The sequence below is a fragment of the Aythya fuligula genome, chromosome 1 (genome assembly GCF_009819795.1).
Source record: "Aythya fuligula isolate bAytFul2 chromosome 1, bAytFul2.pri, whole genome shotgun sequence".
Taxonomy (NCBI): Eukaryota; Metazoa; Chordata; class Aves; order Anseriformes; family Anatidae; genus Aythya; species Aythya fuligula.
In genome coordinates, this window is record NC_045559.1 from 9,169,748 (window position 1) to 9,184,878 (window position 15,131).

Consider the following 15,131-nt stretch of genomic DNA (forward strand, 5'->3'; position numbering starts at 1 on the left):
TATCTGGTTTCATTGTGTAAAAAAATATAGCACTAAAATATTCAGAGTACTAGGAATTGGAAGGTTTGGAATGTTTTTAACTTATAAGAATGCTTCAGAGAATCCTCCAGTGTAATTTATAAGCCCCTCTAGACCTGTACGTGTCTTGAACTGATTGTTGAAGTAGGCTTTACCAGGAATTTCTTTTGCTGAATTGTAGTAGTGCAGGAGGTGGGGAGGGCGGGAGGGTTAGCACAACCTTCCCTAACAAGGCTTTAAAAGCTTCAGCGGTGAAGTTATGCTGATGGAAGACTTTGTTACTTGTTTTTAACTGGGAGCAACATGAAGAGGATTATGTTATGGGCAGGAGATGTTATTTATGTGGGTAGCAACACTGTGGCTTGTGTTTTTAAAGGGTGGGGGGGAGGAGGGACAGGACAGGACATCTTTTAATTGGAGCTGTAAAATGAAAAAATAATAATAATAACAATACAATTAATAACGATGATAATAATGATACTACTACTACTAATAATAACAGGAACACAACCCCCTGGACAACGGCATAAAATAGATCGTGCAATTTACAGCTCCGTGCCTTTCCCAAGCTCGGTGGAGGATTCTGATCCCTCCTCTAATCTCAGCCGCGATGGTTTTTGTTTTTGTTTTTCTTCTCTTTTCTTTTCTTTTCTTTTTCTTTTCTTTTTCTTTTCTTTTTCTTTTCTTCTTCCCCCCCCCCCCCCCCCCCCCCCCCATTTGCATGTGTGGTGTGACAGCAGGGAAGGGGAGCAGCGGGGGGGGGGGTCGAGCTTTCCTGCTCTCTCCCATTGTCAGCTGCACCCAGCTCGGGGAGAGCCGGTGTCGCCCCCCCTCCCCGGTGCCTCCCTCCATGTGCGCGGGGACCCGCCCGCCGTGCGGGGAACGGGGCGCCCGCCAGCACCGCCACGGCCCCGGCCCGGCCCCGGCCCCGGCCCCTGCCCCCGACCCGCACCGCCCGCCGCCGCCTCTCGCATCATGCCGCCCCCCCGCCCGGCCGCCACTCGCTCCCGGGGGCTGCCTCTTTTTCCGGCCCGCGGCGTGTGCGTGAGAGGGGCTTGAAGTGCCCCGGAGGCGGCGGAGAGGAGGAGAGAATAGGAATAGGAGGAGGGGGGCCGGGGTTGCTGGCGGCGGGGCGCGGCGGGGCGCGGCGGGGCGCGGAGCCCACCCCCATCACCTGTTACCTTCCGCTCCCCAGGTTGCCTGAAGTTCCCCGGCGGAGCCCCGGCAGGACGGGGAGAGCCGCGGCTCCGGCTCGCAGGGACCCTCCAGTGGCTGCCGCAGCATGGGCTGGGCTCAGGGGCATTGCCTTGCTTTCCTTGGGAGTATTACTAGCAGAAGAGTGAACTGCCAGCATGTGAAGAATAACGTGCCGAGGCTCAAATTATCCTATAAAGGTAAGCCTGTTGTCCTCTCTTATTCTCCGTTTTCCTCAAAACCTCTCCTTCTCGCCCCTCACCTCCCCCTCCCCCTCCCCCCCCCACACACACTCACACCTTCCCTCCCGGGTCTTCCTTATCTTCCGAAGGGGAAAGTGGCATGAGGAGAAATTTCTGAGAAAAATACTTTAAAAAGCCACTCTGTGCTACGGTCCGGTACCACGCAGTTTAAATATAGACAAAGAGTTAGTTGCATTTGTAGACAAGGGCTCGGGATCGTGCTGATCCGGGGAAGAGTCTTTCCAGTCTTGTGCTATTTCATCGGACTTTACTCTTTAAAACGATGAGACGTGTTTGGCCACCCAGCAAACCCCCCCCCCCCCCTCGTTCTGGGCATGTAGTGCTGCCACAGTACCAGATCTCTTTCAAACACCGTGGAATAAGTGAAGATTTATATTTTCCTTTATTTAGGCATGAAGTGGTTAATTTTCAAGTCATGAATATTCAGTTTGTACAAATCTGACAATCAGATGCCTAACATAAGCAGTAGATGGTGGGTTTGCCAAGAAACTATAAACTGAAAGAAACAGATCAGTCCAGAAAAGGAGGAAAGGACTGTTATGCACTAGAAAATACCGCCTATGGATGTTTAATGCAGTGCAATTTATTTGAGCTGAGGTTGTTTTCGGTATAGTCTGATGCATGTCATTAAAGATCACAAGGAAGGTATAACTGAAGAAAGAGCTCTGAGATTACGTTTATGTTGGAAATTGTGTAATGCTACTCACACTGCAACTGTCAGTAATTAACTTTTGTATAATAGTGCCTGTATTAAAGGAGGACTCTGAAATAGGCAGACTCCTTTTCTTTATCAGCATAGCTCCTCTATACATACATTTTCAGGAGAAATCACAAAATATGGTGAATATGTAACTGGGGAAGAAGTTTAAAATGTAAGAGCTGTGGAGTATTATTACTAAAAAGAATGTGTTTGTGTGTGTGTGTGTGTGTGTGTGTGTACATGTTTCTCTCTGAAGAGCTCCCTTCTCATAATTCTCAGATTATAGAAGGCTGGAAGAAGGAGCAGCAACTATCCTTCTGAAGGAATGGAGGAAAAGTAACACACCATTTCTATAGTGAAAAAAGAGAATGCGTGTGTGCATGCCCGGTCATAGATGTCAATCTCAGTTTACAGTATAGTGTCAATACATCTCTTGCCAGTAGAAATAAATTTTCTTTTTTTTTTTCTTTTTTTTTCTTTTTTTTTTTCTTTTTTTTTCTTTTTTTTTTTTTTCATCTTTCATATGCTGTAAATGAAACAGAGAAAAGTCCTCTCTGAGACAAGGCAGATGTCATTTTCACACTTCAGATTAAAAAGAAAAAAAATTAAACACCTGCAAAACTTGGATGCATTGTTATGAAAAAATACATGTGTGGGGTTTTATTAAGGAACACATATATGCACATTTTTTGTGTGTTTAGACTTGAGAAGATTTATATGAAAAGAATAGTTTAAGGTATTCATTCATTTGGTTTTCGTAAGAAAAGCCATTTCTATTTTACAAAATTGATTCTTTTGAATAATGTAGTCTGAAGAAAACTTCTACCATAACTACATTCATGTCAAAGTCATTAAAACCTCTTAATAGCTTCCAAACTTTCACAATCATCCTGAAACTCAGATTAGTATAGAGAAGCATAAATCCTATAAAAAATGTCCTGTAAATGGTTTTAATGGCTAATTAATTATTGTTTATTATTTTTCACTTTTTAAAGTTTATTGATGGCTCAAGTTCTCTACCCCTGCTTATACTGGCTAATCTCACAGCAACTAATTTCAAAGGATGGCCAAATCTGCTTGACAGTGACTTGATTTTTTTTTTCCTGATGCTACTGTATCCATGTGCAGTTTATCAACATTTTGCTACTCTGCTTATTGGTTGTTTTCCAGCTCAGCTGTTTCTGCAAGAAAGGATCTAATTTTCATTTCTTAAATGTATCAGACACCAAACTTTAATATATAGTCAGTCCTATGTGTACAAAACAAGAAACAAAAGGGAGCATTGACACTGTTTTTATGACTGATAGGTCACTGTAAAAAGATAATGAGTTCAAATGCTGAGCAACCCTGCTTCCTATCCAGCAAAGAAAGTAAATGCGTACTTAACTCAAAGCAGGTTAAAGTAAAGTCTGAAGACTTGCAGGAATTCACACTCTGCCCTTTGATTTGTATGTGTACTTAATCATAAATTTTGCTTCGGAAGTGTGTAACCCTAAAAATCAAATCAGATTCTTCATGTGCTTAATGTTAAGTACCAGTGTAAATGCTTGGACAGGTCAAGAGGAACATGCTGCATGTGCTGCTACATTGATCCCTAAGTATGGGGATATCATTATTAGTCAGGGGAAACTAAGCCTTATCAGCTGGTGCTTTTCAATACAAATTTTCCTTTCATCATTGTGCACAGATAAATAGACAGTTTGCATAGGAGCAGCCTTAAGAGATAAAGGTATTGAAAACGTGTCTTTTAGGCACTGACTGAATTACTTTACATGCTAATACGCATCTCCCAGGATATTCCTCACTGCTGTATGATTATGTGATACTACATGATTCATCTCTAGTCAAACTGTTTACAATTAGAAGATGTTACCCAGTTACTTACCCGTTCTGCCTCTCCATAAAGAGCAGTGGTAAAACAAACTCATAATATTGAAAAGAATATGTAAAGGTAAAAAGACTGACCCAAGTGACTTCTCTTTTCAGTGGCTGTCATTGTGCTTTGTTTTAACATGCATGCTTGTCTTTTTGCTTAAACCTTGGAGCTAATTGTCAGTGCTTTATTTCAAAAGAAAAACAAGGATATATTTTAACTTCTTGTTTTTCTCAACTAATTAGATGTCAAACATGGTTAAAAAGCTCAGGCTTTTGCTTTAAAAGTTAGTGAAATGAGTCATGAAGGGTTAAAGCCCTGCCAACCTTGATTTCCTATGGTCACTTGTTTTCAAAGGTCCAGTATTAGCTCTGCCATTTCCCAGGTTGCTGGACAGAAATTTTGGTTAACTCCCATTTTCGCTTCCTCTTAACTTCACGTCACTCAGTCTTGCAGCAGATTAGAAGCATCCTACAGGGTACATTGTGGATAGGAAGAGGAAGGGAAAGTGTATAAATACATATATTAAGGCCTCATCTGCGGTCTGAAAAGGTTCTTTCTGTTTATTGTAAAACAGAGCTCTGGTTATTTGGTTTATATCACCTTGATTTTGGTGACGTATTAAAGGAAGGAAATTTGAGGAGCTCATTAGGGAAATCCTTGTCCAGATGAGATCTGTGGTGAAACTCCTGTTCAGTAGCATCAAGGCTTTTGCTTTGTGCATTTTAAAGTTTCCATCCATATTCCTTTTAGAGCACAGATTAGAAAGGTTTAACATAGGTGATACCTGTCTCCTTATTTAAAAGATAACTAATATGATTAATTCTTTCAATCCAAAGTTTATTGACGTTTATAAGTTTATAAGTTCTGGATCATAGTCTCAGTATGGTAAAAAAAATAGCTGTAAAACTGAAAGCTCAGCCAAGCCCTTCAACATCTGAGCTCCTCTTTTTATGTCCTTCAAAGATTTTGCCTTAATTATAAAATAACAAGAAATGTAATTTTTGATATGTCCAAAGTAGAAGAATCTTTTCTTAAAGATTTTTTATTATTATTATTATTTTTATATATTTTTTTTAAATCTCACTGGCTTGAGTTTCCATGTCAGCTGTAAGTCACTGTGTCACCAGGTCACAGATTCTGTTCAGAAAACTTCTATTGCGCACAGAGTTCTCAGAAAGTTGGTGATCAAGTTGAGTGTGCAAAGTTTAAAACAATAAATATAGCCTTAACTCCAGATGGATTTCTTGTATCATCTATTGTTTCCTATTTTCTTTTGCTGTCCTCTGTATGGAGGGGCAACGTCACAAACAGAGACAAAACCAGCAACACTAACCTTTAAATATAAACATATAAGCCCAAAGAAATAGTGAGTTTCCATTAACAATTCATTGATTTATAGATTTTTCCTAAGACAACACCCATTTTTGTCTCCATATTGAGTAAATCTTGTGGAACCAATTTTTCTCAAATTCCATCTGTTGCGTCCTATTTCTCTATTGAAAATTACTAAATGCTGTAAGTATGTTTTGTAAGAGTACATGTGTGGTTCTTCTTTGTTATTGTTGCTCAATTGGATACATATTACTTGAGAACAAGTAAGTGGAAAAGCATTGCGCACAGATTTAGCTCTATTGCTCCCTGGCTCCAGTTCAAACCATATTAAAAATAAGTGTTTTTGTTTAAAGTTGGAGTGATAGTGAGAACTACTCTGTCCTTGAAGTGCAGTTGATTTACAATTTCCATGTGATGGATTTTTATACGGATGAAATCCTGGCCCAAGTGAGAGCATGGCAAAGCTTCTGTCTGACTCAATCAGTGCAACATGCTGTGACGAGGGAGGAATGACACTGCACTGAATTACCTGTATGTATGTTAGTGTAAATATGATACTTGGTTTGTATTTTGTTGACCTAGTTGGGTTGTAGCTGATGACCTGCTGGCGGTTTGATTGTGGTTTTTCCTTTCAATCAAACTCTATAACTCACAATTCAATAACTCCACAAATATTGGGAAAGCAGGCCAGGCTTGGAGAAGGAAAAGGAGAAACATCAGAATACAGGCTGTCTCTCTTGAACTGGGACCACTGTTAGAATTTGTCTCAGGTTTCAAGGTACCTGCTTAAAAAGCCTTTTGCTTAGACTCTGAGGGAAAAGAGCCTCTCCAACATGCTTGAAAAGGAGATGAAGGCTGTCTAGATTTGGGAAGAAGACCGGGAAGCAAGGCAAGCAGGTGACGTTGACAGTTGAGAGGTGCAGGATTGTCATGTTCCTCAGCTTTCCAGCCTTTCTGCACGGTTGTTTCTGCATGCTCCGCTGCTCTCTGTCTTTGCCATCAGCTCAGTTCACTCTGAAGGCAATGAAGACGTCAGATGCAGCCACAGATTCCTTAGCTCTTTTTTTTTTTTTTTCTCCTGTAAATGTTGAGAATTTCAGAGAATCTCTGCATATTGCTCTTCTGATGTTGGTTGAGTGGGATCTTCACAAGACCTGAGGACTGTCAGAAGAGACATAGGACAACCAAATGTATCCCATGTGCCTCTGTCATGTCCTATATGCTGACAGAAGGGAGAAGCTGATAAAGAAAATGCCTAAGCTCAGATCTTGCCTATATAGGGAAATTTTCAGCTTGCTAATTAGGGCCTGAGACATGCAGAGTAACTGGAACAAGGAGGGTGAAAACCTAGCCCAACATTTTCATTTTGTGTTTCCAACTTTCCCATTTAATTCCAGTGGAAAAAGTGGTTTCTGAATTGCAGAGCCTTCTGAATTACTTCTCTTTCTGAGAAGCTGAGGTTCTCTGTAATTATTGTGCTGTATGGATTACAAATGACTGACATATTCATGGAAGGTGCTGTATTGACAGAAAATGAAACACAGCTCTTTAGCTCTGTACAAGGTGTGCAGCTCTTACCCTTGCATTTTTATGATAGCTTCTTTACAACTCTCACCTGGAAAAAAAAATAAAAAAATTAATCATTTACAATTTCACTGACTTCAGTGGATCTCCTGGAAGTGAATTCTGCCTTAAAATCTGCTTCTGTGCTTGAAGTCTTTTAGATCAGGACTGAAGTACCTATCTGTTTGCTCAGGGCTTATTTAGGTGTGCATTTATTCCATAACAATTTGACAGAACAATATTTAAAATAAGAAACCCAGTCTTTGCAGGTTGCTAGAATACAAATGGATTATATATGATAATCTCTCCCGCATGTGCATTTGTATGTAAAAAAAAGCATTAACATCAAGCTGCTTCCAAGAAGAAACCACTAAATGATTTGTATTTTAAATTCTTTCTTTTGCTTCGAAGTGTGGTTTTTTTTTTTCAGGTTTTATTTAATGTATTGTTGTACTCTGATCCTTCTAATATGGTTTTGGTTTGATTAATCACTGATCCAGCATATGAGTTTTAATGCCCACAGCTGCTATTAGGGAGACATCATTTTATTTACTTCTGGGCCACAGGCTTTTTCTCTTACATGCACACCTGGAAGACTGCAATGGAAGCACAAGTAATAGAAAGTTACTTCAATGTTTTGAACATTTTCTACATCACCTGGAGCCTGGTTTGACCCTAAATCTGAAAGAAAAATCAGATCTTTACCTGGGGCCGGTGCCCTAAAGTGACTGAGAAGGAAACAAATCCTTCTAAGTGGTGTCAACGGACATTTTCCAGTTGTTTGAAAGCTAAAAAGGATAAAATTGTTTTCAGGCTCCCACACACTTATTTTTTTAAGCAAATGTGTGGGGTGGACCCTGGCATCTCCACGTCAAATTTAAATAGAAGTTCTGTAGCTTGTCCTGGTGCACTTGTTAATTAAGGTTACATGGGAAATTTGCTGCTGGTGTTGTGCTGGGTCTGGTGGGCGATTCAGCGAATTCCTTCCCTTGCAGGATTAAAGCTCCCTCAGGAAATGTCTGCAAGTTCACGGTCCTCCCACATAAAGCCTTCATATAGGTTAGCTGCTCTCTTGCAGTAACAGCTGTGAATGGTGAGAATAACTGTGGATAGTACATTTACTTGACTTTTCCTATTTTTTTTCCAAGGGGGACAGTGCCCCAATATACAAGAGAAAGGGATAGCCACAGCTGTTGAGAGCATCAAAAATCTTAAGAGCGCTGTAGCCTTTCTCCTGCGCAGTAGGAGGTTCTCTGTGGTGTCTTTCTCTTTCTTTTTGACTGACTATGTCAGTCATGTTAGGCTCTTGTTACTGTCAATGGGAGGAGAGGGGTACCTCCAGAGAGCTTATCTTGGGTTAGGCAGGCTGAATGAGACTTTAAGGACGCTCATCGCTCTTCAGTGACTGGAAAAGGAATTAAGCTCCTTGTTCATTCATTTAGATTCTTTCTTTCTGTGAGGATATCAAAAGAAGGTGCCAATTAAATGCTACAGAAGAATTTAGGCTGTGTCCCGAAATCAAAACTACCTAATTTAAGAATCTGTCTAAATGAGTATTTAAATTTGTGTTAAAATCCTACTGCTAAAACCTATGTATGCCCTCCGTGTCTGTGATCTGGAGATTGCCTAGATTTAACTAAATTTCCATAAAACTTTCAGTCACAGCAAGAAATATACAGTACTGCTAAATTCTTCATTGTTCTGAAAACAATTCCCTAACTTACATCTCACATTTCCCATATCTCTCCTCCTTAATAAGCTCATTCCAAACCAGTGACACATGCTGGAAGTGACTGTCTGGGCTGCAGAGCTTTACTAATTTAATAGCTTAATCATTCCGATCTTTCTATATGCTGTCCCCTGACCAGCTCTGTTACTTTCTGAAGGTTTCTACTTTTAAATAAAAACCGTTTTCAAGACCCAATTTTGTATAAGTTGGTTTGTACATAAATATACATGTGCATATGTACAATTGAAAAGACAGGTGTCAGGACCCTGTCTCCCATTTTTTAGCTGACCTATTTCATTAGTGAGAGAGCCTAATTTAGGCTCATTTCTAAAAATTCTGAATAGTTGACTTACACTTTGGGGGATTCTTTTCTCACCTTGGTGATTACAGGTTCCCCTTCATCTAGGCAGGTCTACAGCAATCTCTGCAATGTGTGAGCACTAGTCTACTTTGAGTCACATCTAATTTTCATCCTTTACTGTTTGATAACAAAATACAGCAAAGTCAGAAGCTTTTGCCATTCTTCTAATGTTTTAAAATTTTTTGACATTTGTTTGGCTTCCTGCTTATCTCTCCAGCTGAATGTTGCAGAAACTTTAGAAGTGAGCAGTCAAATAAAATTCTTGTCTCATAAATATTTTTGTGCAAAGTTGGATCTTGTGGGGAACTATCCAAGGAATGAAGCAATTATTTGTTTTCATCTAACCTTTGGAAGAAGGAAAAAGAAAAATCTCCTTTACTCTCCACTCTAATGAAGTACATGTATAAAGCTCATGTTGGTTCTGACAGCCCCTCTTGGCTCCTTTTGAAATTCCAGCCTTGTGTGAGAAAAGGACACAAAAAAGTTCTGTGAGATAATTTAAAGGACTTAGAGCTGCCTTTCAAGGGGGAGGAGTTGGTGGCCTTTTCTAGAGGCAACAGACGATAAATACAGCTCACAAGCATCCAAAAGAGCTGCATAGAGTGCAGGCTACAGCTTTCATCAGCAGCTGACACTGCAATGGCAAGAGCTATCCTTTGCACAGATCCCACACCTGGCAAGAAACAGATTGAAGTCTCTTAACATGAAGTAAAGATGTTAATATTATGTTTACTTCATGGATTTCCCAGTGCAACGTTACTACTTCTGCATGAAAATATAGTCTGAACTGTCTCCGGTGGAGCTCTTCTTCTCCAAACACAATGGCCACAGCTGCAATGATGAGTTGTTCTGTAATACCTGTAGGTCAACTTGATCTCATCCCCATCATGCAAGGGGCTGTGTCATCGTGTCATCCTCATCATGCAAGTACAAGCTCTGTGTTCTGCTAGACCCATGTGACAAATGTCAGCTCCTTTCAAGTGATGGGAGGGACATCAGAAAATATTTTTTTTTTTTTTTGTGGATCTCAGAAAGAAAACTTTACCTTCCAGGTTAGTTTTTTCCCATATACCCCCCTACTACCACAGATGAACAGCTGTATCTAGACTTTCTGATCTGACAGCCTTGCAAACAACAATATAAATGCATTCCTGAGGTACCTGCAAATTGCATAGTCAGGAAATTGCTTTATTTCTAAATTACTACTCTTCCAGCATGTGTCAGAGTCCATTCACCAAGAGCAAATGTAAATTCAGAAGTACAGGAAGACATGATAACATTTTCAAAGAGCCCTTGTTGGCACTTATCTGAACTATCCTAAACATCAGCAGGGCAGTATTTACAGAATGTTAGCTGTGCCATTTTCAGTTTGGTAACTCTATCCCACATTGCAGTTCTAAGTATGTATCCTCAGTCATACTACTGTGCTCTAGTCATAATACTTGAAGAAATAGGCAAGCAAAATTTCATCTCATAAGAAAGGATTTAAAGATTTAGGGATTTGTTAAATTTGAAAGGCAATTCTATATAACTCTTGTAAAAACTATTATGAAAATAAAAATAAGAATATATGTCGGAAATTTTATTTTTCTCTGAAGTCTGGAATATATAAAATAAAATTTATATAAATTTATCATTCTAACTGTTCATTTTTTATTGATTTGATTTTCCCTCTTTTTTTTTTTTTTTTTTCATTTTCTTTTTGTTTTACTATATCCAGGGAACTGTAGCCTACTGAGTGAGTATTCTACTTACTTTTCCGACATCCCTTTTTCAATTTTGTGTCTTTCACCATTCTTCTAACACCCATTGCAACTTACACTCTTTACTGGACAACAGTCACACAAATTTGGAAAGCTATGTTATCCTTACCAACAAGTGGAAGCTGAAGGTTAACAGAAGCTCAGCATCGTGTATGAAGGTACACAGAAAATCTGTACTGTAATAGGAATCAAAGAAAACACTATAAATGTGAAATCTTATTAATTCTTTGGCTATTAGGAATTGCTTGAGGTCAGAGACTTGACATGCTTATTCAGAGCTGTAGCAGTTCTCAGAATAATCTCATTAATGTTTATATTCAAAGTTCAGTCGGAACTTAGTTTTGATCACCATACAAAGAACTTACAGGTACTTTAAACTGATTATAAAACTATATATTCACAGCCGTGTATGTGTGTGACATGAAACACATGCCTATTATCCAGAAAGTCCATCTATTTTAATGTGATTTGGGTATTCCAGATGGTTTTATACAGGAACATTTCACAATGTTTTTTGGAGTCTCCACCTCTATTTCACACTAAATACACTGTGAAGGTGATTACAGATGGCACTGTCTGAAGGAAAGGAGCCTTTGTGTTTAGTCTTTGCAGTACTGTCTACCAAAGATATGTGAAAGCTTGCAAGACCCTGGCCTAGTTCTCTGAGTTTAAGCTAGTCTTCTCCTTCTTTGTATCCTTAGCAGATAATCAAATTTAAAAGCAAAGAGTAAGATAAAGCTGTGTGTATGTGTGTGTGCACTTATCAGACAAAAATAAAAACCTTACTTCAAACACTTCCTCCCTTTTCCACTTAGTCTGAACATATCTTACCAGGCCACCAGTGTTTAACCTGCTCCTACATGTTTATGGGCTTTCTTTCCCAAGAGACTCTGGATACTAAACCTCTATGTCTTCCCATATGCAGCCTTTTTTCGGTCCTTCCATACCCAACGTGATTTCCAACCTTCTCCAGGAGGAGGGCAGCCTTCCTCTGTCACTTGGGGAAACACTCAGTAATTAGCTCAGTCACTTATAATTGCATGTCATTTGTGACTCACTCAGTGGAAAACTGTCATTTAACAGTGCTAGTTCAAACCTAATAATGACTGCTATAATAAATTTAGAAGGAGAATTACATTTCTGTAAAATTCCCAGAATAAATATGAAATCACCTGTTCCTTCTATCATCATGGCCTGTGTGAAAATAAAACTGTTTGTGCGTATATTCCACATACCTGAAATACAGCATGTAAATATTACCTTTAGTGAATTAATTCAAGGATTATTTTTCTATGCTTTGTTTTTATACTTTTTTTTTTTTTTTATACACGTTAGTTAATTCTTGCTTTGAATAACATTTTTTTCCCCACAATAAAATGCTAATTTTCATGTTATTAATTAAGAAATACACAATGAATACACAATACAAATGAATTTATTTTTATGGTTCTGATTAGTCAAAAGTCTGTGGTTTGACTTTTTAAATTAAGGTATCTTACTGAACCACTTCATACCATTTTTTGTGATCATTTTGCTGGCACTAGAAAACCTAAGCTCAGTTCCTGAAGCTGGCAAACAGATCACCAGAGACCAACACAAAAATAAATAAATAAATAAATAAAAAAAAATCAGTTTACTGAAGTAAAAACAAAAAAGCAAACAAACAAACAAACAACAACAACAAAAATGCAACTGTTTCATTTGCTTTCAAAGTATCAAATCTTTTGTGTACTATTATTCTACATTAGAAATTTTAAGCTATCAGCAATTATCTTCATGTAAATCATATATAACTTCATTAAATGTGTCTACTGTGTCTACAGTGGTGCAAGAGAAAAGGGAATTAGAGCATTGATACTGTTAATTGACATTGTACCAAAGGGAGTGAGGACAAGCGTGAACAATGCACCTTCTAGTTTTTGAATGTAATTTCTATAGCTGAAACTACAAACAGCTTTTTAAAATCCATTTCTCATAACTGGCATTCTCTTAAAAACTTTTTCTATCAGCATGTATGAATATGACAGACACTGAATTTTGTTTTGCTGTAGGTTCACCACCATTACTATGCATGCAAACTATTTTACCTTACGCCAGACATATGGAAGTGATCAATGTATGTAAATTATATGAAGGGAGGTGAAACAGTCTAGGAAACATGTACTTGTTTCTGGTTCTAAGACACTGGAACTACACCATAAAAGGAGACTTCAGGTATTAAAACAAGTTTTCTTTGAAAATAACAACTAGTGAGTGGGTAGAATAGCAATGATTTTTTTGATAATCACCATCAAAGGACAATATTGTCCTGAGCAAGGCAATCCCGTTAGTTTTTTTGGACATCAGGGTTTAGGAAAGAATTGCTTGCATGTGCAGAGGCAGACAGTGAACCTGTTGTGTGAAGAGATGAACTGTTCTGGTACCATTTTCGAGTGAGTCCATTCTGTAGGCAAGTGCTCATTAGTACTAGTCAAGAAAAAAAAAAACAAAAACAAAACAAAACAAAACAAAACAAAACAAACAAACAAAAAAAAAAAAAAAAAAAAAAAAATATTTTAAAAGGCAGGACCAGATTAAGTATCTGCTGTTCACATTCCTCCCCAGATGTCATGTTGGTGTGTCCACCATGCAGTGAATTGAACCTCGTGTGAAAAGCAGTTTTTGTTTTGTTCAGTTCTGTGTGTTTGTTTTTTTTTTTTTTTGGGGGGGGGGGCAGGGAGGTGGTAGAGGGGAGTTATTTTGTGACTGACTTATCAAGGGGGTAATCAAACAGTAAAAAAGCAATAGTTTAAGTCATCTCTGCCTTTCAAATCGTTTGTAAAACTACACTCCCCCAGCCCAAACTTAAGAAAATTATGCTTATATTGTGATCAAAATGCATTCATTGTGTTCCCTAGATTTTCCAATTTTCCATTCCAATAAAGTTTCTTTTTCTAAAGTCTTTTTTTTTTTTTTTTTTTTTTTTCATATTCAGTACTGGAGAGTAAGAAACTAATCTAGAGTCGGGCAGGGCTTTATTCTAAGGCATTGTCATATTTTTCATTCTGAGCTGAAAAATGACAGATCACCGGGCTTCATAAATGTGTGGAGAAGCTGTCAAAGCTCCTATTTGCATGTGAATGGTCAGCCGAGGTAGGAAGAGAGATATGTAAATAATTCTGCAGCTAGCTCCTGGCAAAGATCATTGCATTTCAAAGTGCTGTGAAAAGATACACCATAAAACTTTAACCTATTCACAGGTATGGAAACTCCTATTCCTTAAATAGATTCGCTGCAATAATGACCACTTGGGGATAAGTGAATTTTAAAAAGCAATATCAGGTCTTCTGGTCTTCCACAACTATACGTTTTCTGCTTCTTTTAATATTAAAAGGAAAAAAAAAAATGCTAAAAATGCTGCCCTTTCTTCCTTCATGGGGGAAAAAAAAAATAATAAGATCTAAGGAGTAAGGAGGTGTAGACCTTCACTGAGAATCTGGCATAAGAGCATCATTGGAGTGGAAGAAACATAAAGGATTCAAGTATTATTATTCTGAATTGTGCCAGTCTTTATCTGACCCATGAGACGCTCAAAATAATCATTACTTGAATCTTGTTTACAAACTGCTCAATATTTCACTAATCTCTATTGTTGCACTGCACACTTAACTAGGTAGAATAAGTGAATGTTTTGGTTTAAAACTAGATATATCCTTCAAAAATACACAGCGTTTCATGCATCCAAAAAGGAAAAAAAAAAAAAAAAAAAAAAAAAAAAAAAAAAAAAGTGAAAGTAAACAGTAGAAAAATGAGGAACACAGAGTAAAATAAAAACTCTAATAGGCTCTGAGCCAGTTAGTTTTCTGCATGTTTTATTGTACTTCGTGACTGCTTAGATAGAATTGGCATGTGTATATATGGAGAGAGAAAGATTTACTAAGCCATTCATGCCTGAAACAGCTCCAAAAACTGTGATTAGGCAGGAGCAAGGACTAGAAAATGTTTCCAAAGTAAAGTTCACCTTGAAAGGTGATGTGAATTATGTACCTACCCGTTAATCATGAGATAACATGGGCCTGTTGCTGTAGTTTTCTAAGCAGTAATCATTTTCCCTGATAATATTTTGTAGTTTCTATCTACTTACCTTAAAATGCCATGATGTATTTCATTCAAGCTCCATAATTCAGTAAATAGTTCATGTCACCCCTGTAATCATTTATAGCACACATTTTCTTTCCCAAATAGCTTCTGTGCACTAATTTGATCTGGTTAAATTATGCTGAAAAGGACTCACAGAGACAAAGTTAAACACATTTTCATTCACTGAATTTATAAAGGGCAATTATTCAAAGA

At 38.2% G+C, this 15,131-nt stretch overlaps 1 protein-coding gene across 1 annotated transcript in view; it reads left to right on the forward strand.

Annotated features, from left to right (window-relative positions):
* The first annotated feature begins 338 nt into the window (after nt 1–338).
* SEMA3A (semaphorin 3A) overlaps nt 339–15,131 on the forward strand; it is a 170,986-nt gene continuing 156,193 nt past the window's right edge. Inside the window, 3 exon segments of the mRNA XM_032180723.1 lie at nt 339–360; nt 1,214–1,239; nt 1,241–1,412. Of these exon segments, the coding sequence (XP_032036614.1) occupies nt 339–360; nt 1,214–1,239; nt 1,241–1,412 (220 nt within the window).